Source organism: Solanum lycopersicum, chromosome 10 (assembly GCF_036512215.1).
Source record: "Solanum lycopersicum chromosome 10, SLM_r2.1".
NCBI classification, from domain to species: domain Eukaryota; kingdom Viridiplantae; phylum Streptophyta; class Magnoliopsida; order Solanales; family Solanaceae; genus Solanum; species Solanum lycopersicum.
In genome coordinates, this window is record NC_090809.1 from 59379135 (window position 1) to 59401819 (window position 22685).

The 22685-nt window shown below is 33.0% G+C and overlaps 3 protein-coding genes across 5 annotated transcripts; 2 read left to right on the forward strand and 1 right to left on the reverse strand.

Annotated features, from left to right (window-relative positions):
• Positions 1-6712: 6712 nt before the first annotated feature.
• Positions 6713-12838, forward strand: LOC101266575 (CDPK-related kinase 1). Its single transcript, XM_004249083.5, has 11 exons — positions 6713-7852; positions 8726-8856; positions 9083-9124; positions 9204-9312; positions 10066-10144; positions 10224-10520; positions 10767-10879; positions 11270-11377; positions 11489-11551; positions 11681-11848; positions 12298-12838. The coding sequence occupies exons 1-11, from the start codon at positions 7376-7378 to the stop codon at positions 12433-12435; spliced, it is 1725 nt and encodes a 574-aa protein (XP_004249131.1). The 5' UTR covers positions 6713-7375; the 3' UTR covers positions 12436-12838.
• An 873-nt stretch (positions 12839-13711) lies between these two features.
• Positions 13712-18781, forward strand: LOC101266881 (uncharacterized). Of its 2 annotated transcripts, none has more exons than XM_004249084.5 (6): positions 13712-14061; positions 15399-15491; positions 15932-16165; positions 16627-16729; positions 17062-17291; positions 18247-18781. In XM_004249084.5, exons 1-6 carry the CDS (start codon positions 13742-13744, stop codon positions 18467-18469), a joined length of 1203 nt encoding a protein of 400 aa, XP_004249132.1. In that variant the 5' UTR covers positions 13712-13741; the 3' UTR covers positions 18470-18781. The 2 variants fall into 2 exon arrangements, with proteins under 2 accessions (XP_004249132.1, XP_069146216.1); XM_069290115.1 differs by having other exon boundaries at positions 13721-14061; positions 15399-15552.
• A 173-nt stretch (positions 18782-18954) lies between these two features.
• Positions 18955-21692, reverse strand: LOC101267173 (F-box protein At2g26850-like). Of its 2 annotated transcripts, none has more exons than XM_004249085.5 (5): positions 20349-21692; positions 20165-20250; positions 19831-20003; positions 19671-19745; positions 18955-19445 (listed from the first exon to the last, which is right to left on the reverse strand). In XM_004249085.5, the coding sequence occupies exons 1-5, from the start codon at positions 20994-20996 to the stop codon at positions 19258-19260; spliced, it is 1170 nt and encodes a 389-aa protein (XP_004249133.1). In that variant the 5' UTR covers positions 20997-21692; the 3' UTR covers positions 18955-19257. The 2 variants fall into 2 exon arrangements, with proteins under 2 accessions (XP_004249133.1, XP_010327750.1); XM_010329448.4 differs by having other exon boundaries at positions 20165-20244; positions 20349-21468.
• Between the last annotated feature and the right edge of the window lie 993 nt (positions 21693-22685).

Consider the following 22685-nt stretch of genomic DNA (forward strand, 5'->3'; position numbering starts at 1 on the left):
ATTTAGTAGATATACAGTATATGGCAGTGTGAGTAGAAGTAATCTAGGGAAGTGTACTAAAATCTTTTGGAAGTTGGGACTTACCTATCAATGAGCCAATTTTTATTAGTTGAATAAAAGGACATCAAATGAACTTGTGTCATAATATTGGCTTGTCAATTTTCATATTATTTTATAGGTATCTTTTGTCTTCGTAATATCATATCATAAAAATAAACCAACCAATTAAGGGCTAACAATATTAGAAGATTATTTATATCTTTAATTAGATATCTTGCTTGGATTTTACAAAATATTAATAAATGAAATGTATTTTCAGAGAGTTCGATATAAATACTATTTTAAAAGTTTTTTAAAAGTAAAAAATTCACGCAACTTAAATTTTTAGTTTTTTTTTTCAATAAATAACTAGACTACAAAGTCACACTTTTTTTTTGTTAATACGTTAATCAATTACTATCATATGATATTGATAAGTGAAAATTCATCAAACATATATCAGTATAAGATATTATTTTAGTAAATTTTTATTATTATTATTCAAACTAATACATGTATCGAGTAATTCTGATTATCCAAATCTTGTAACAAATGAAAAAAGCTTACCAGATATTGCCATAATTTCCCCATGAACTCCATTAATGAGTTGATTAAGGAGGAAATAGTGGAATTGGGGGTGCAATATTTTGATGTTTGTTGGATAATTATTAAACAAGTCTACATTTGTGGTCCTATTTACCTCATCTAGTTTTTTATTTTTTTTAAGGTGGATGTTTAATAATATAATTATAACTTCTCTTCTCTTGATATGGGCTGTCAATATATATATATAAAAGAGGATATAAAGTATTGTATTATATACTCATAATAAGTAGTATTAATAGTCTTCTTTTATAGTTGTTTACTTTTTTCAAAAATAATAAGTAATAAAACTACTAGAGGTATAATACTATAATTTATGACAAGTACTTCAAATATTGATTCGTATGAATATAATAACGTAACTTTGAGTAAATGTTCAAACCCTAATATCCACTCACAAAATATCTTTAGATAATGTTATTATCATTCAGAAAATAATGTATATTTTAATATTACCAAAGACTTTAAAGAGAAAATTAAAGTCAAAAACCAAAATTAAACCCTAGAGTAGTTTTATAGCCATTAGGGTAGCACCACAATATAATTAAGACAAGCTTGAGTGTCCATTTTGAATGCATCATTTAATTATATATCTAATCAAATTAAGTCACAACCAAATTTCTATGTAACATAGGATATTTAAAAGAAAATATTATTTCTATTAATAAATATATAATATAGCATAACATGAAAATTGATTTTAAAGAAATTTAATTAGTGTTCAATTAAATTAAGCTTTAAAAGTTTTCATTTCTGAAATTTAGTATCAATCGAGTTATACGTAGATAACACGCAAATATAAAATCAATAGATCACTATTATTATATATGTTGTTCGATTTGCTTGATATCGTGTTATTTTGTTGTTCTTTTCTGTTGATCTGAATTTTTATTAGAAACAATTTCTTGTCACGACCCAAAAATGGGTGTGATGGCACTCGTCTTATCCCACCAAGACAAGTCAGCCTAAAACCAAATATCTAACAAAGTGCGGAAGTAAATGACAATCCAACAACAATTTCTAGTATGAAACCAAGTCATATTTATTCAATCCCCAAAACCAGGTTGTCACGTGCACAAGCCTTTAATGTAAACATTAGAATTGAAACAAAATAGAAGTCTAAAATGAAGTTGTCTTTCAAGTAAAAACAAAATCATAAACTGGAGTAGGAAAGTTCGCTGAGATGACAAACAACTACCTCACAATCCTCCACAAGATGCCTCGGAAACGAAGAGAATAGAAGGTAACACAAAGATCCAGGCTCGTAACCTACAAAAATTTGTAGAAGCAAGGGGTGAGTACCAAACCACGCGGTACCCAACAAGCAAACCTCTAAACACAAGTTAAGTGAACAAAATACGGGTACTCCTTACACCCTATCTAAACCTCCACGCTACAGTCTAACAGTTTACCAAACACACCACTCAATAACCACACTCTATCAGTTTACACATTCTCAATAACAACTCAATATTCAACAATCACAGACTTCACAGAGAAACAATCACAAGATCAGCAAAACACATGTTCAAGTTCATCAATAATAAAATGTGCAATGCCATGAGATGCAATGTCAAATATCGTGATGCATGTCTTTCCTAACGATACACACCCGCTGTCTCTCAGTCCGGGACCCATGGGGGACATATCTGTCCATGCATCTGTCGCGGCGCACGACACGACCCTCGATAATAGTAACCATCGCGGCGCGCGATACGTCCCTCGAAATATAATATCCATCGCGGCGCGCGATACGACCCTCGAAATGATACATCCTTATACCACAATCATGTCTCAGATACAATGCAATTGACATGCTCAAATGAAAATGAGGAGATAACCATTTTTGATAACAAAACACAATTTACAGCAAGGAATACAACACTAACAAATAAGCAACAAGTCTCCAAATCGTTCTCAACACCACACAAGAAGATACACGAATTTCATACGCTTAACAAGAGTTTAGAAATCCACTTGCCTCAAATAGTAGAACAATCACTTTGGAACTTGAGTCTTCCCTTTTTGTTGAACTTCCAACTCAAAACAATCTATTCAAATAAGTGTCCATAATAAGATTTCAAGACGAAAAATATCCACATTACTTTGTGTCTAGTCTAGACTCTAAACTCACTCGGAAACTTACTCGAGTATACAATCAAGTTCCTAAAGTTTAAACTTAAGGGTAAGTTCTATTTCCTCTCATTAGCATAACTTTAATGTAATTCATATAATATACTACACCTTATATTTAATTACGTATCTTAATATATTTAAAATAAAGTCTATAAGTGAGAATAAAATATTTTAATATATAAATGTAGAAACCACTGATTACGAAATCAGTGACAGACTAACAAGAACGTCCAAAACTTAAATTTGATTAACACTCATTGTACAACCTTAGTTTCTCCTAATTATTTGATCTCCGCTTTCCAATCACATGCGTGCACCTTTAACTATCCAATGTCATCCTTGTATAGCCATATTAATAATCGTATAACAATACAATAAAATAAGGACCAAGCATTACAACCAGTAACTTGAACAACCATGTATACTTACCCCTAAATTTATCATATACTTCTAATTATCATTCCCCAATAATCACTATTAGTTATTAATTACCCACCTAAAAACTTATTCCAAAATCATCCCATTTAAAAGACATAGCAAATAGGAATTGTCATTTAGCCTTTAAGAACCCAAAATTTCACTTATAATCAATTATTCTGTATAAATCCTATAGTATACATAATACGATGACTTAATGTATTTATCAAATTCAACAATTACGTTAATCACGCAAACTCAGTAAGCCCAGCTTGAAGACAAAGAAAGAAAGAAAGAACCGTTTTGGCAGCTACTTATATTCTATGCATCCCTCCAATATTCAGCCATTATATATATATATGTAGAAATTATGGAAGAACATGCAGGTTTAATGCAAGTACCTGAAGCAGTTCGCAAGATGCCAAAACCCTTCGTCCGTTCCGTCTTTCTCCTTCCTTCTTTTCCTTTTATGAATTTATTAAGTACTAATTGTGATAGGTTTTAGCCACATATTTTATTAAATAAAGGTTAAATAGTATGGGGTCTTAAATAAATTATCACTTTAGCCCATAAACTATCGATTAATTAACTTAAGTTAAACAAATATTCAAAACTCTAAAGAGGAGCTTTTTGGGTCATTACATTTCTTTACTCTATTAAAAATAAAAATAGGATATACGCATGTTTTATCTATCTTTTTTAAATTTCACTCGTGAAATTATACTGTGTTACCTTGAATTGAACAACCGAAGAAATAATTTAAGTGAAACAAATGCAGCTCCAATTTTTCTTCAATTATTACTGCTGCTAGTAACTAGCTATGTGACCTATGTCTACAAAAATTGTGATAACAGCTTGGACCATTTAGAATATTATAATTTGGACCAAAATTTCTGCAATTTTTTTTCCTAAAAAAAGAAAAAAAAAATAATGGGAGTACTACATGAATTAAGACAGATATTATTTTACTTTTCGAAATAAACACCAAATATGTAAAAATTAAAAAAGTCAATTTGATGCACTTAAATTTCTGAGTGACACTTGATGATCGAGGCACTCCATTATTTTGGTTTATTTTTGTTATAATGATTATTTGTTCAGTTTTAACACAATTATAAAACCAACCAAAAAAGGTAATAATATACTAATTAGTTATAATGAAAGGTTTTATTATGCGATATAAACATGATGATTGTAGTAAGACAACATGTTGGACAATTAAAAAAAAGAGAAAAACAATTATTTGTAGAATTCATGTAAAACCTAATTTTGAGAAATTTAAAAGGATAACAATATTATTCAATTGTACACGTGATGGTTAAGAATATCTTTTTAGTAAAATGACTAAAAAAAGGTTGACATATACACAATAATTATAATATAAAATTAATAGCGCCAAAATGATCCAAAAAAAAAAATCAACATATTACATGCATTGACATAATGATAAAAACTTTTTTTCATTGTAAATAAACTAATCAATGAGGAAATATCATGCTACATACTGGTCATCATCAACACCAAATTTGCTAATTGAAGTTAAAACTCTAACTAATCATAATTGCAAGAATAAATAAATACCTAAAACTTTAATATATATATATATATATATATATATATATATATATATATATATTCATGTACGTGGCATAAACTATCGTTATCATGAATGTGATTATACTACTTTTTGTGAATAACTAAAATAAGCCACACAAAAAAATTGGTAAGACTATTAATAAGTAATGCATTTTATGGTTTAAAAAAAGTTGAGTACGATTGAAATTTGTGAATTATTTCTTTAAAAATGATTTTTTCTATATTTTAAACTTTAAATGTATAGAGTCGCGTTGAAAAGAATATTGCATCACTTGTTGATTCGTAGTAAAGTGATTTTAGGGCTTGGATGTCTTTGAAAGTCTCGGTACGACCTTGGGAATTTCACATCGAGTTACTCGAGAATGTTATAACGCTGTGAAATAAAGATATTTTGATCAATCCAATTTGAATAATGACTATAAAGAGAAATAGAAAAATCTATAACTAACTAAAAAAATTCTTAAAATGAGACTTTTCAATGCGAACTAAAATTAATCGATTTGCACGAAAACATAAAGGGAAGCATGGCATGTTCATTCTCTCATGCACAATATCTTTTTGAGATGGGCAAATAAACATATAAGTGTGTTGAACAAACAGAAGTGGTTGAGTCATCTGTATTATTTATTTTATGATTAAAACTCTTCATTTAAATTGATAAATATTAAGTAGCTATACCTACTAAAAATAGCCACCTTTCCCTACAAATTGAAATTTCATGAGCCTAACATGATGAGTTCAAACTATCAATTTTGTTAGTTGAGACTTTAGTCTTAAATTTCATTTAATAAAATAAATATGTTCATAGTTTCATATTCACCAAATATAGGAAAAAAATAATTCTAATATTAGCATATAGTTAGTAATCACAATATAGCTTGTAAAATGACAACTTCTTTTAACCAAATTTCTATTTTCTCTAGTTTAATGTTTTATTCCTTGAGGTACAATGCATTATAAAAGTCATAACATGCAATAAAAAAGAAAACTTCATAAAAGAGTAAAACTAAGGTTAATAGAAGAGGAATTGAAGAACGGTATACTAACTTTTTACTATACGCAATATCTGTAAAAAGATCAAATAAAAATTTATTATACACATTCTTATCTTGTAATCTGCAAGTGGAAATTTACATAATTTAAACGTATAACCTTATAATTACATGAATCTTTATTAAACAAATTCACAAAATGGTAATTTATGAGCAAATGTTCATGCTACTAATTTTATTTTATTTTTTGTTTTAAGAAGTCAAAATATTATGCAGCTCTATTGTGAAAAGAGAAATAACATTAATGTAACAAATACAACAATTTTTCAAAGTTAGATCAAGATCAAAATCAAAAGCCAAATAATAGCAGTCAAACCTCAAAAACTTTACAGACAATATTGGTTAGCATAGTTGTTCACAAATGTTCACATACATAAGAATACACAAATGCTTCTCTCTCCTACTTACTCTCTCTCTCTCTCTCTCTAAAGACAGGCTGGAAGGATCCAAACCCCCAAACCCCACTTACATTATTAACAATTAATAATATTTTCACTCAAAGGCAAATGAAAAAAAAAAAAACATAATACACAAACAAACACTTAAATTTGCCTCAAAGTAATTTAACTTAATTTTAAGTCGGTTCTGTCATTGACACTTGATACTTATAAGTGTTTAGATTGTTAGTTGTAAGTTAGATTGTTCAATTAACACATAAAAATAAAATTAACTGACTATTGAACATTTTAACTCATTTTTACGATGTCTCATCTTTAAATGATAGAAATGAATTTGAGTTGTCGATAATTATAGACTATAGTTTTAGTACTTTTACTTGCTAGCTAAAACTAGATTTGAGTGTGTGTTTATGTATTACGGAGAAAAAAGACATTAACAATGTTATAATAAAACTAAAAGGGAAAAACAATATAAAGAAAAAGTTGAAAAATCAGACAAGTAAAGGAGGTTTAGCTTCTTTCCTTTTCCCCCCTTCCACCTTTATTTTCTTCCTGCTATTGCTTAAGCATCTTTTTTTCTCACTTTTTGCTCTTCTTATCATTCTTGTTCACTCTTTGGTAAAAAAATAATAATATATATTTTTTTTCCTTGCTTTACTTTGATTCCATACTTCCCCACTACCTCCTATATTTCTTTACATTTCTTCAGCTAAAACCTGTTAGTAAAATCTTTGATTCTTGATAGTTATTGTTGTTGCCTATCTGGCATTGATCATTTGATCACAAAGTTTAATTCCTTTTTCTTGGGATTTGCTCTTTTTCCTAGAAATTGTCTTGGACCTTAAATACCATAAGCTTAATTCTTTGTTGATCCCTTCTTGGTTCTGCTGTTTCAAGCTTAAAAATCTCATCTTTCTAGTTTTGCAGTCCCAAGATTGTAACTTTCTTACTTCTTTAGCTGTTTGGGTTTCTGGGAATTCCTCCTTTTCTTGTATTTTTGTTTCTTGAGAATTTACTCCCCTTTGTAATGGTCTAGTTCCCTGTGTTTCCTCTGTGTAAAAAAGTTCTTATCTTTACTGTTCTTCTTTTGATTATTAACTGATTTGTGTGTTGTAAAATTGGGTTGTTGATTCCATGGGACTTTGTCATGGGAAACCTATTCAATCCCCACAAAACCTGTCTGAAAATCCCATAATTCCCATTGATAATGAGCAAGAATTGAATTCCCACACTGGGAAAACACCAAAATTCCCTTTTTATAGTCCAAGTCCTTTGCCTAGTGCATTCAAGAACTCTCCTGCTAATTCTAGTGTGACTTCAACACCTTTGAGATTTCTCAAACGTGTACCACCATCACCAGCTAAGCATATTAGGGCATTACTTGCTAGAAGGCATGGCTCAATTAAACCTAATGAAGCTACAATTCCAGAAGGGAGTGAATGTGATATTGGTTTGGATAAGATATTTGGGTACTCAAAGAATTTTGATAGTCACTATGATCTTGGAGAAGAAGTGGGAAGAGGGCATTTTGGTTATACTTCAGCAGCTAAGGGGAAAAGAGGGAGCTTGAAAGGGCATGATGTAGCTGTAAAAGTTATCCCAAAATCAAAGGTTTGCCTTTTATGCTGTTTCCCATTTTTTTTCTTAAATTAAGGGGCAGGGGAAGGGGATCACAAGGTGGGGAACTTGTGGGGAATCAAACCCTCACCAACAAGATGAAAGTACAGATAATTGGTATTGTTACTGAGTTACTAAGATTTTCCTGTTGTTTCCCAATTACTATGAATTTCAGTTCTATATGACCTGTAGAAAAAGGTAAAAGTTTTGTTTCTATATGTGTTTTGGATGCTGAATCTTTTTGAATTCCTCATTTGCCATTGCTGCTGATTATAGTTTCTTCTTGTTGAGATGTCCTTTTATTCTATAGTACTCTTAGGTGGGAAGTGTTTGGTGACTTGGAATGAGGTGATGGCTGCAGTCTTTCTGCAGAAATATAGTGGATGTTCTCACTTTGTCAACAAGTTTTGGTTCCAGAAATAGTTGATATGGCACTAGGGCTAACTCAATTCCAAAATTTAGCTCATGAACATAGGATTGTCCAAATCCATATGAGCAGACCACCAGTCCATTCTCTAGCTGACGTGGGACTCTAACTGACTCTAACAGATGGCAGGTGGGCTAGATAGATTTGTTGAAAATTTCAGCATCAGGATTATGAGAAAATTGACCTTGGCCAAAGTGAAACTTACTGTGGATTTTATGTGGACAGTCCAAAACATTTGTTATTGTATTTTGTGCTGTATAGTTGTGTACCTATCAAAACAAAGTAAAGGTTGACTTACAGCTTGATGTTGCTTCGAAGCACGCCCGATCATTTCTTGCCAACTGTATTTACTTGATGCTATCCTGTTATTTTCATGCCAAGAGCAGTATCACCTGATTGAATTATTTCTTTGTTTAATGAGACTGAGGAATCTTTTGCAGATGACTACAGCAATTGCAATTGAGGATGTAAGAAGAGAAGTCAAAATATTGCGCGCTTTAACAGGACATAGGAATCTGGTTCAATTCTATGATGCCTATGAGGACGAGGAAAATGTTTATATAGTCATGGAGTAAGTTGAAATTGTCAATCATAATGCTGCTTTTGGTTGTGTTTCAGGGTAACTTGTCATTCTTCAGCATTCTGACATAAAAGAATTTGTCTTATTTGGTCTACGTCCTTCCAAATGTTTGCATGGCTTGTCATATTATTATAAGAGAAATCTATTTTAGTTTATCATTTTTGTCTTTTATGTTTTCTGCATTTGTTTGCACTTATCTTTGTGAGATCTTCTTCAGGTTATGTAAAGGAGGAGAATTGCTGGACCGGATACTTGCAAGGTGGGTACTTCAAATATTTTCAGCTTAGCATGCTTGGTATTCTCCTATGTGAATTTCCTGACTCCAGTTTCTTTTGAAGGGGTGGGAAATACTCGGAAGACGATGCCAAAGCTGTCATGGTACAACTTCTAAGCGTGGTCTCGTATTGTCATCTTCAAGGGGTTGTTCATCGTGACCTAAAGCCTGAGGTAATGGAGTTATTTTAATCTACTTATAACACTCAAATATTCATTTGCAATGAACACTCTACTTATGTTTAGAACTTCTGAATGAACCTAAGGGATAGAGTCAAGTTTACCAGTTTGCACAAATTTTGTTGATGGACATTAAGAGAGGATGCAAGCACAATAGCATGATTAATAACCTCAAGTATCAAAGAAAACACTCAAGGCATCGTCATCATAGTAGTTATATGACTCTCAACAATAACTGATATGATTTTTAAAAAACAACAACTTAATAACTGATATATAAATCAGGTGCAACAAGTTCACAGTAGACGGAGTGAGTTTTCCTGGATTTTCCATTTTACATGTGCAATTTCATTATGGATACCTGGGATCCTGCCCAACTAATTAGGTGATTAAACGATCATTCATGAGTTATTTGGTAACATAATATCAGATGATGAATTCTGGCAACCCAATTACACTTTTGCATTAGCCCCAGTAAAGTATTGAGAGAGTTAAATCAGCTCAACCAAATCAAAATGCTTTCGAAGGTTTGTGCATCTTACAGACCACTGAAGAAATTATTTATGGTCTGCATGTTTTCTTACGGCGGTATCTAATGGAAATTTCCAGGGTATCTTCTAATCCCACCATATATGTGAACAAATGTAGCGTCATTTCGTTCCTACCTCACTCTATGTTCTGTATGCTCCTATATTTCTTTGGTTTCCAAGCTCATTATATTGACAGTTGTTCTTGTGTTCTATTCAGAATTTTCTTTTCGTTTCAAAGGATGAGAACTCTCCTTTAAAAGCCATTGACTTTGGTCTCTCTGATTATGTAAAACCAGGTAAATGTTAATGCATATAACGTTTATCATTTCTTATTTTGTGCTTGAACCATGGTTTGACTAACGGAAATATTTGCAGATGAAAGGCTTAATGATATTGTCGGAAGTGCATACTATGTTGCACCTGAGGTTTTGCATAGATCTTATGGAACAGAAGCTGACATGTGGAGTATTGGTGTCATTGCATACATTCTTCTTTGTGGAAGCAGACCTTTCTGGGCTCGGACAGAGTCCGGTATATTTAGGGCCATCCTGAAAACTGATCCAAACTTTGATGAAGCCCCTTGGCCCTCTTTGTCTTCTGATGCAGTGGACTTTGTAAAAAGATTGCTGAATAAGGATTATCGCAAAAGGCTAACTGCAGCTCAGGCTCTCAGTAAGTCTCCTTGATAATGTGGACCTTACAATTTTGGAATAGGACATACCTATACCAGTTTCAAGTTCCTTAACGTTCTTGTTGAGTGTTGTCTAGAGCATAACTCGTCATCGCCATATATGAATGTACCTAATGACTTCCTGATTTAACCATATTACCTATGATGTTTCATATGTATGTTTATTATTGCGGTATCAGACTTAAGCAGCATTATAGATTTCTTAACCTGTCCCATTTCTTTTGTAGGTCATCCTTGGTTGGCTGGTCATCATGATATGAAGATTCCTTTGGATATGATAGTATATAAGCTTGTAAAAGCTTATGTATATTCTTCTTCTCTTAGAAAAACTGCTTTAAGGGTATGTATATCTGTTCTTGTAGAACTTGCTTCTAAATTCAGCAGTCATATAGTTTAGCCAAAAAATCTGATTTGACCACTTCTTGTAAGTGCTGCCATGCCTTTCGAGGCATGCGAAGGTCAGATAAATTCTTCTGTGTTCCCTTCCTCTTATGTTTCTTCAACCTCTTCTCCTCGCCCCTGCTCCCAAAAGCAACAGGAGCATTATGTGATCAGCAAGGTTATAATATAACCTGTTCAGCATTTCTGTTGTGTAAATATATACAGAAACATACTTTTCCTGTCACACAACTTGGAGCAATATGACAAATTGAATTATTGACTTTCTGAAGAAATGTTAGCCCCTATATTTGTTTGCTGTATGATTTATCGTTTACGGCTACTGTAACAGGCTCTTGCTAAGACATTGACTATACCACAACTAGCTTATCTTCGTGATCAGTTTACACTATTAGGGCCAAGCAAAAGTGGACTAGTAGCTCTACCAAACTTCAAAATGGTAAGCTCTATATCCTCCACCATCATTCTTCCAGAAGAAAAATAAAAAAGAAACTAAAGAGATTGCAGGTTCATTTTTGTTTTTTTCCTATTAATTTTAATGATTCGGCAGGCTGTGATGAAGAACTCCACCGATGCGATGAAGGATTCAAGGGTTTTCGACTTTGTTAATACGGTAAGCTTCCTCTCAGGAAGCTCTTTTGGTTCTATCTTGTTGAAGTGGGGAACTTCATACGTACAATTCTGATAGACATAATGAAGCGATGGCAAATTTTGTTGACTGACTTTTTCATGTCCTGTGCAGGTGAGTTCTCTTCAATACAGAAAATTGGATTTTGAAGAATTCTGTGCTGCTTCGATAAGTGTACATCAGCTTGAGGGAATGGAAAGTTGGGAGCAACATGCACGTCGTGGCTATGAGTTCTTTGAAAAGGACGGGAACAGACCTATTATGATAGAGGAACTTGCTTCGGTACACTCTCCCTTCTCTCCCTTCTCTCCCTTCTCTCGTCGTGATGCTAATAGTAGTACGATGAATATGATGCAGAAGTATCTAAATTTTTTTATGTTCATCAATAAGACTTAATTCATAAGGTTAGAGTAATAGCTTACTACATGGCTACATGCATTATTGTTATTTTCTTATGACATCTTCAAGTACAAGAACAAGACATGTACAGACAGTGGTAAAGTTACTTTTTGGCGTCAAAGCTATGAATTGTTTTCTACTTCTCAAGTAAATATTCTTCACAAAGCTTGAGCTTTTCCAAAATAAGTTAAATGTATGATTTTTACCAAGTAAGGCGGTGCCACAACGACTAAGCTTGCCTAAAAATCATTTCTTTAAACTTCTTGGTTGACTGGTGTTTGTGATTCTCAGCTTCAAGCTTACTGATTTTCCTATATGGTTTATTTAAACAGGAGCTCGGGCTGTCTCCTTCCGTACCAGTTCATGTAGTTCTGCAGGACTGGATTAGACACTCAGATGGAAAGCTCAGTTTCTTGGGATTTGTCCGGCTTCTACATGGAGTTTCTTCGCGCACATTTCAAAAAGCTTAAAGAGTATAGCCTATCTTATTGAACTTCCCAGTGTTTCATCCAGCTTTCAGACTATTCATCACTCGAAGAATCAAAGTCTTGTTGCTTGATCAAATGATCTGTTGAAAGGCGGAAACAGCTAGTTTGCAACAGAACTACAGATCCAGTTTGAAAATACATGACACTAGCAGCAGTATATTTGGTGTCAAATCTTATTTTGTCATGTAATTCTTGTATTCTTCAAATGTTGGATCACATTCCACTTTAAGAGGATTGTACAGATGAGGATAATCAGAAGAAAAAAAGTTGTAAGTAGTTTGTCAGAAAAGACAGCTGAAAGCTGAGATGAGTTCTTGTGGCTTCTTGGTGTAACCTGTTTACCAGTTTGCTTTAGCATAATAAATTCTCTTTATTGTGTCTCTAACCTTATATCCGCTGAATTTTTCGAGAGCAGTGTCAGTCTATTGTCACAATTCTTCTGCTATAGTTCTTAACATATGAACAACCTTAGTGGTGGCACGCATAAATTTTACACATTTTTTAATATTTTAATGTTTACACCAAATTAACGAGAAGACTAATCTTTAAATATAGATATATGTCGTTCTAACCATGATTTGGATATAAATGTTTATGTAAGAGACATATTTTATATTTACATTTGATGAGCCAAATGCTTTTTGACCTTTGAACTTTTCTTAATTTTAAATGAAAAAATATCTTGTCTAGCAGTTGGGAGTTTTTAGAATTAGGTAAATGCCCTACCAACATAATTTACCATTATAATAAATTATGATCCATAGTAATTAGGAGGGCCACTAATGAGCTGGTTTAAACAAATATATTAGTAATTATTTCCCTAATTAATCCTCAGTGAAATGATTTGAATGGCCAAACTTGTATGATCACACTTTCCTTTTTACAACTTTTTTGAATGGTTGTTACAAATTGTTTTATATCCTATTATTTTAAATATAAATTATGTTTGAGAATTGACTAAATTTTCATATTTTGTATTATTAAATTCATTAAATAATATTTTTAATTTTCACTTACTTATATCTATAAAAGAAAATGATATGTGATTTAATAAAACAACGAGAACTAATAGACTTAATTCAAACATTATATTCATCAAAACTGTATAACATATTACGAAAATGTTATCTAACCATCAAAAGTTGTTCTAAGGGGCTAATTTGAATAAACCAGAAACATTAAATACTAAAATGAAACTTTTAAAAACTTGAAGGTACCTAAGTGAGTTTCATCCAGATATTCTTATTTCTTTTGCTTCTTCTCTGTTATTCAAGAATCAGAAAAGAAAATGGCGATCCAAAAAACCCACAAGGGGAAAACAAAACCAAGATCTCCAACACTCATACTTACAGTTTCCATTGTAGCCATAACTTTGTTATACATAGTTTCAACGTTGTTTTCCCCAAATGGGTTCTCTTTTTCCACTTCCATAACCTCAAAAAACTCAGTCTTTTCTAAGAATCGTAGACAACATAATGGGCCTCATAAGTATCTTTATTGGGGCAATAGAATTGATTGTCCTGGAAAACATTGTGATACTTGTGCAGGTTTGGGTCATCAAGAATCAAGTCTTAGGTGTGCTCTTGAAGAAGCTATGTTTCTTCGGAGGTAAAATTTTGTTTTCCTCTTTTGAGTTTCTTGAAATTTCACTTTTAGTTTACTTAGTATGGAAGGGGAGGGGACCCTTAGTGTAACTTGTATAACTGTCTTGGGGTTCGAGTTGTGGAAATGACCTCTTGTAGAAATGTAGTATGAGGCTGCCTACAATAGACTCTTGTGGTTTGGACCTTCCACGAACACTGTGCATAGAGGGAGCTTAGTGCGCGAGTTTCCCTTTTAGTATGAGGATGATATGAAATGAGGTTCATATCAATGAGAACTTGTTTGGAATGGAGGCATAGTTGTTGTTGTTCTGTTGAAATCTAGTTTGCAAAGTTTGAATCTTTTCTATGTTGAAGATGGTTTTACTTGCTGGATGTTTGCCTCTTGATTGCTATAAAAAAAAGAGAAGTTTTTGGTTGATATATTTCCTTTCAGCTTGACTTGACTTATAGTGCATTCTTTACATAAGCCTGTGTTGGAAAGGATAAATGTTGATCTTTAGGGACTAGGCGGTCCAAATTTTGTTTTGTTTTTTCAGTTTATTGGCGGTTGAATTGTGACCACCTTATCATATAAAGAAGAGGGAGGAACTTTAGTTTAGATGGGTATTTTAGGTGATGATTGAAGCAAAACACAAGAACTTTTGCTTTTTTGACCTGGGAGTGTAATGCATTTGTTGTTTGAGGTAATTTACAATAATACAGTTTGATGATTATTGCAAATTTGCAATGTGGTTTGTTTTCGAGAGATTTAGTTCTTGTGTTCTCTATAATAAAGGTCAGTTTAATTTCTCTGTTAGAGGTATGCTGAATCTTCGGAGTGTTTTGCTAGAGTGAAGTCTGCATCTTTTGGACTAGTCAGCTATTTCAATGAGTGAGTTTGATCTTTGGATGAAATTTCACACAGCAGAAGTATAAAATGTGAGCAACTATACTATTCTTCTTTTTGGACAACCATGGTGTCCTAGGCAGCTTGTGCACCTCGACTTATTCCACGGGGGACTTGCTAACAGACTCTTTGTTAGCTACTATTCTTCTCGTGTTTATGTTGATGAAAGAAAATTTGATCAATTCAAAGATGGCCATCCTAGGGTCGTCTGTACTAAGCTTATGGGCACAAGACTTGACATGAATGAAGCAATTACTATCATCTTACAGTTGATTTGGATGACCACATATCTGTGTGCACAATTCCTTATTTGTGTTGCTTCCAAAAACAAGCCATACATTTGGTTATGTCAAGAAAACAATGCATTTAAGATGTGTTTTAGCAGTCCGAACATTTTTTATGAAAGATGTATTTGAAGTTCTACGTATCTTATAATAGGCTACTGCTTGTTGCAGAACATTTGTTATGCCTTCAAAGATGTGTATCAATCCGATCCACAACAATAAAGGAATTCTTCACAGTTCCAGCAATTCAATTTCTGAGGAAAGGTGAATTTTCTGTATTAGTGGCATGTTGCAGTTCATTGATTAGGTTGCATCCATTTCTGAGGCAAGTTGCATTTTTATTATAAACGGTATGGTGAAGTTCATTAAATTGTTGCATCCAACTCCGTGTAAAACGTATGCATGAGAAAATTGATAAAATGTCTCTTATAAATTATCTAAAAATATAAGTTAATGAATTTAATAGAACTGCAGAATATACGTGTGATACATTATAGTCGTGCATGACCGTATCCAGTAATTAGAGTTCAAATATTGTTGTTTCAGTTGTGCCTAAGCTACAAAGAACTAGATCATGTGTGCTGATGTGAATGCCTTTGACAAGCATTTGAATGCTACTTTGATCTGTTTCTGGATTACCTGTTAAAATAAATTGTTTAACAATATTAAGTTACTGACTTCCTATGTGTCCATCTAATTGTCAGGTGGGCAGATAGTTCGTGTGCTATGGATTCTTTGTATGATCTAGATCTCATCTCTGTCACTGTACCTGTAATTTTAGACAATTCTGAAATGTGGCATCATGTCCTGGCTACAAGCATGAAGTTAGGTTCTAGAGGGGTTGCCCACGTTGAAGGAGTTAGCAGGGCTGATCTCAAAGAAAAAAGTTCTTACTCAAACATTTTGCTTATCAATCGAACTGCAAGCCCGCTTTCTTGGTAAACGTCCTCTCTCTCTCTCTCTCTCTCTCTCTCAAGTTGCCCTCCTTCAAGTGATTAGACATTGTGATGGCCGATGCACGAGTTTCTCTTTTCTCTTTTCTATTTCTCTTTTCTAGTGGAAGGATAGTATCCTCCAACATTTGCCCACTCCGTCAATGGATTCCATTCCTATTGTTATTTCTGACTGTAAAACCTGCATTTAATCTGTCCGGGAAAATAGAAAGAACATATACTATGCCAGGAGTATTCACGGCTGCTTTGAAGTCATATTAGTTTTTTTTTTTGTCTGTAACTAGTTTGCCGTTAGGTACTTGCTCCTGTGCAAACTTTCATGTGCTAGGAGAAAATGGAGCTTGTAGTAGGGAATGATTTGCTTAAATTGTTCTGGCTTTTAGTATATGACCTACTTTTAAGTGCTAATAGATGTACTGTATGTATTAATCATGGTAATCATTCAGGTTTGCAGAATGCAAGGATAGGAAAAATCACAGCTCCATTCTTCTGCCATATTCGTTTCTTCCTTCAATGGCTGCGGAAAAACTACGATATGCAGCAGAAGAAGTTAGTTAATTGCATGTCCTTTAACTACTTAAATTTACTTTGTCTCTATCATCTGCGTGTAAAAATGAAATCCTTTAACACTGTTTTCTCTTTGCAGTAAACTAGATTGTTGTCACATCTTTGACATGTTTTCTCTATATGTTTCCACCGGGTTAATGGTCAAACATCATATGTTGAACCTTTCTTTATTTTAGATCAACAAATGCATATTATAGTTTCTTTCTCTATTAGCTTCCTTATTTAATATGCTTCTAAGTTTTCCTTTGTTGCACAAGTGGCTGTTAAAGTTTACCGCCTTAATATGTTTTGATGGATTCTATCATTTTCTATAGATCAAGAAGCTGCTTGGTGATTATGATGCTATGCATGTTCGAAGAGGTGATGTTCTGAAGACAAGAAAGGACAGGTTTGGGGTTGAACGAAGTTTGCACCCTCATTTGGACAGGGATACACGTGCAGAGTTTATTCTATGCAGAATAGCAAAATGGGTCCCGCCTGGGCGAACCCTTTTTATTGCTTCGAATGAGAGGACACCAGGTTACTTTTCTCCTCTAGCTGTGAGGTTAGTGATCTTCTCAATTCTTTTAGAATCTTCCTGTCGTCTACTTGATCTTTGCATGCTATAGAAGAGTAATGTGCGCTGTTTCGTTTGGTTGCTTTCAGCTTTATAACACACAACTTCCTTATGGTCTTCCTAATTGTAATTAGCTTTAGTACACCAGTACCTCCTATGTACACTGTCTTTTTCTTCTGAAACATGTAGGTGACAAGTATGTAAAGGACTTCAGAGTTTAATATAATGTTTCCGAGAGACTGTCAGATTTCTATCTGAAAAAAAAATTGCATTAATCAACTAGATCCTTTCAATTTCATCTTCAGCAATACCCTGTTTAAATTGAAGTTGCAGAAGAGGAGGCAGACTTGGATCTCGGTGTCATAAAACCATGTATAAGGGAGATAGTGAGAATGTGGAGGTGGATTGGAGAAAATCCAATCACTTTTGTACTTGGATCTACTTTATTCCTTTGTTTCGTATGAGATATAGGGCATCCAAACCATTTGGATCTGGCTTTCTTGATAGAGGGCAGGGTTGAGTATGTCTGTTTAGTAAAAGAAATTGTTCCTGGATTACCCCCCCGGCTGGTTCTGCTGACACTGATTTAGGGATTGTCTCGGATTAGCGTGCTTGACTTGAACTGTATACCTTTACTTAACAAGAACGACAACAACGCTTCAGTCCCAAGCAAGTAGGACCTCAGCTATAGGAATTGTCACTTCTCATGTCACTCTAGCACTAAAAACTATGTACATTCTGTATTCACTTATAAATCTCTAGCAAGCCTATATCTTTACTTAAAAAGGGAACATCTGTTTTACTTGTAAGGACCAGACAAAAGCAAGTGCCTGGATAAACGAATACTGTCGGTTTGTTATAGGAAAAAATCCATTTGATCATCTTCCGGAAGACCGTAACTATTGCCTGCTATAATCTTTGTTCTTCTACCTACAATTTGCAGGTACAAGCTGGCGTATTCCTCGAATTATAGCAGCATTTTGGATCCACTGATTGAAAACAATTACGAGCTCTTCATGGTAGAAAGGCTTATTTTGATGGGAGCAAAAACATTTATCAAAACAATGAAAGAAGACGATAATGATCTCAGCCTCAGCGATGATCCTAAAAAGAATACCAAGAAATGGGAAATACCGGTGTATACAAGAGATGGTGAAGAATGTTAGCTCTCAGATGCTTGATGAAGAATACCGGCTATTTTGTTCTTCTGTTGTAAAGCAAAATCTTTGTGGTTTCCTTTGTGAATGTCAGAGTTGTTAGGTACTAGTTTAGAAAAGTGCCTGTTTCTACATGTTGTATGTATATTATGATATGGGAGGGCTTCAATTGGACATAGAGTTTAATTGAAAACATGAAGTGTTGATTAGGTCATTCTTTGTTAAATCCATGAAAATGGTGCTGCCTGATCAAGAAATGTTAAATTTTATTGATAAGTTTGATATATATATGGTGCGAAGGAAAATGTTTTTCATGAGAAATTAAGTATTTCTTTTTACTTATATTCTGGTGTTAGGTTAGGACAAAATATTGTCCCAAAGGCAATCAGGTATAATCTAAGCAAATACCATATTGAAATTTCATCTATGACAAGTTGGAAAAGAAAAGGACAAAAGTATCTCTATATATACTCAGAAATGAAGTGGAAAAAGGATGCAAGAAAGAAGCTTTTATTTTCATCTCTTCATAACAACTAAACTATTTATCATGCATAGGAAACATATTCTTACAACATCTTTTTTGTGATATCCAAAACTCACTAGCCTGATTAATTCGAATTTAACAGCTCGTAAGGTCTAGTTTTGGCAATGACTCTACTGATAGAGAACCTAACCTCTTTCAATCTTGTATGTACATGTCTCTGAACACACCAGAGCGAAAATTCTAAAGCCTAATCGTGCTCTATTTGGCTTTCTATTTACACTGAGAACAGCTTAAATGCTTTTTTGTTTTTGTGCTACTCCAAAGTGTTGTTAGGCAAGAGGCTATTCCACAATGAAATCTCTTTGTCACTATAAAGCTTTCTGATTCCTCCATAAAAACCATCTCCTTCATTGCCAACTTCTCTGTGATCCTTTCTGTTTATCACTGTTTGCCTCCACCTTGATCCCGCGGTGTACTGTTTGAACTCCAACAGCACTGTCTCTGCGATGTAGATAGTTGTGAGAATACGATATCTCATTCAATGTATGTATGTACTCGTTAAAGGCATAATTAAGTAAATAATGTCTCTTTTATAGTTCAAAATAAGTTGGTATTGGAGCTATATATCATGGAAAACCAGAAACTACACCTAAGTACCCCTGCATTTGAATTTTTCGCCTTTCGTTATGGGACTCGACAAGTATACTTCAAAGTTATGTAACTTACCACTGGCATGACAATGGCAATTCAACTTGCTGCCACTACAAGATTCCAAGTGTCCAACAACTCCATACCACCAACCTGCAGAACAAATATCAGAACTTTTCGAGTATATTCAATGCTTAATAAGATGAAAAACAAATTGCTTTTGGACAAAAGCACAAACCATATGCAAACTCTTTGCTTTTTCTCCACTGAATCTCAATATGATCATCAGGTTGCAGATCATCTAAGCAATCTGATACATGAAGAACATAAGGAAGAGTGTCAACAGTTGGTGCTCTTAGTCTATTCCATTCTATATCATCCTCTATCATTCTCCTCCCGTACGATGGATACCTGCAAAATTTATTCAATTCACATTTAGGCAAAAGGTCTAAAAGAGAAGAAAAGACACATCTAACTATAGTCAGCTGATGTAAAACACAGTGTAGAACTCCGTGTATACGGGCTAGAAAAAGTAAACAGTAAATATGTCCGAATGTGTGTGTAAAGATTACCTTGCGCTAAAAGTATTTGTTCTACAATCATAGCTAACTTCAGCATCATAGCAAGATAACATAAAACCAATATGTCCATTCTGTACCTTCAAAAGAAAAAAAACATGATCTATCAGCATTTTGTTCAACTAATGAAAATTTCGTATAATGTCAGTGTATAAAAGTTAAACTCGTCTGCAATTACCTCGCGGTTAAAAACCTGAGCCGGGAACCAAAACTTTCCAGTCTCAAGAGAAAGGTACCAATCCATTATTGAACTCATCTCTGAAGAATTTCCAATCTTGCTGTCATCTTCATTTCCTTTTTTTGATCTGTCCCATAAAAGTTCCCTAATCTTCGAAAATTTCCCATAAAGTTCTCTTTTTTTTCTTGATTTCTCCAAGATGGAAGCTTTGTTTCTTGACACAACATAGCATTGCCATTCTTTATAAGCAGCAGAACCAATCAATTCACCCCATTTCCCCTTCATATGCTTCTCCCACAAATGATCACTTGTGCATTTTTCTCTCAAAGAAGTACAAACAGCAGCCATATTACAAAGACCATTTGGTGGAAGCCTCTCAAAAATACATTCCAATGTCAAATCAGGCAAATCCAGTAAAGAAACTCCCTCTTCTTTCTCCACAACATTCTCTAGTTTTGACTTAACATGATCTGTCATTAGTGGCAAATTCAAGAAACTAATAGCATTTCTACCTTTACTAAACCATAAAGCTAAGAACTTTACAAGTTCTTCACTAAACCACACATTTGAGAAACCTCCCATTGGCTTGAAAAATGACTTAGAAACTAGTAAAATGAAGGAAAAGCAAGAAATCAAGAAAACAAACATTGTATTCAAAGAAAAAAGATAGCTTTTTTAACTTAGCTTAGATAATTCAAGAAACTAGTTTATATATATATATATATATATATATAGTGAAAAGGGTAAAAAGAAAAATACTTTAGATTGTGAAAATTTTGGCTGAGTTTTCAAATGAGGGAGATAGGTAGATGAACCACACAAGACAAGCTTTAATTGTTGAAACTCACAAAGCCACAAAAAAGAGAGATGAAAACAACCAACAAAATGAAGTTGTTTCTTAAATGTTTTGGTATCCAACTACAGTAAATAGACCACTAGAGAAATAAGTGGTGAACAAAATTTGGATGATTTGATCACTAAACAAAAAGAACAAAAACTTAAGCAACAAAACTCAAAATTTATAAACTTTGGTAATACCAATCTTGATATTTCCTCAAGTGACAATGAAAGACAAACAACACTACTTTTATTTTTAATCAATCTCATATATAATAAGACCACTTTTCCAAGAAACCAAAAGTATTAAAAAATAGTAGGTCAAAAAAAATTGACTAAATTTATAAAAAAAAATATTGAAAAATTGTTTAAAAAATGAGGGTGAATAGAAAGTATATCCTCAATTTCATCCAAGATTTTGTCAGGATATGGTTCCCTATTTAAACTTGTATCCTAATAATCATCTTCAATAAAATAAATTTCAGTTCGAACTGAAACAAAAAATATGACATGATTCAGTTTTACCTATTAAATTTTTGATGATTAAACCTACTCACTATCATCTATATCATTAAAAAATCATAAAATTAATCGAGATAGATACAAATCGGCTTGACCTTCACTATTGTGGAGTTAATATATTGACTTGGTTGACAGAGTCAATAAATAATGTGGGGAAGACTTAAAAGAAACAAAAACCTAAGGTAGCAGAAATTTAAAAAAAAAAGTAGGTATCACAGGTCACCTAGTGATTAACCATATAGTTATTAGACATCATAGAAAAGGTAGGTGATAGTTGCCTAACTTCTACTGATCTTACAACTGTAATAAATCACCACTACCATACCCACCATGTGGAACTTAAAATCATTCGTGACGAAATAGTAGCGGAAACATAATTTTGATCAAAAAATATTTTTTTAAAAATTAAGGTAATTCAATACGACGTTTTAACAAATTAAGATAGTTGAAAGTGTAGAAAAATTGAAAAAATTGTTACACACCTAATTAAGATGTGATTTATGAGAGTAGAGGATTGTTATGCAGATAATCTTTTAATAAATAGGGTTTTTTTTTTTTAGCAAAAAGAATTAAATACAATTAAGTATTAACAGGTTACTGTGGAGTATTTAATGTTTGAAGAGTTCACATCATGGGTGGACAAGTTTTATGGCCCGTTTGGATGGGCTTAATAAAAGCATTTTAAAAAAAGTACTTTTAAAAGTGCTGAAACTTATTTTTAAAATAAGCAGTTATGCGTTTGGATAAAAGTGCTGAAGTTGTTATGTCAAACGTGAAAAGGGAAAAATGGAAGAAAGAAATGTTAGGGTTATATGGGTAATTTGGAGATTGTATAAAAATATTAAGCACAAAAAGATAAAAATGTGGTCAACTTAAAACAGCTTATAAGCTAAAAAAAAAAAACCCCTACCCCAGCTTTTAACTTTTGGCTTAAAATAAGTTTTTTTTTAACTTAAAATAAGCTATAAGTTTTTTTTA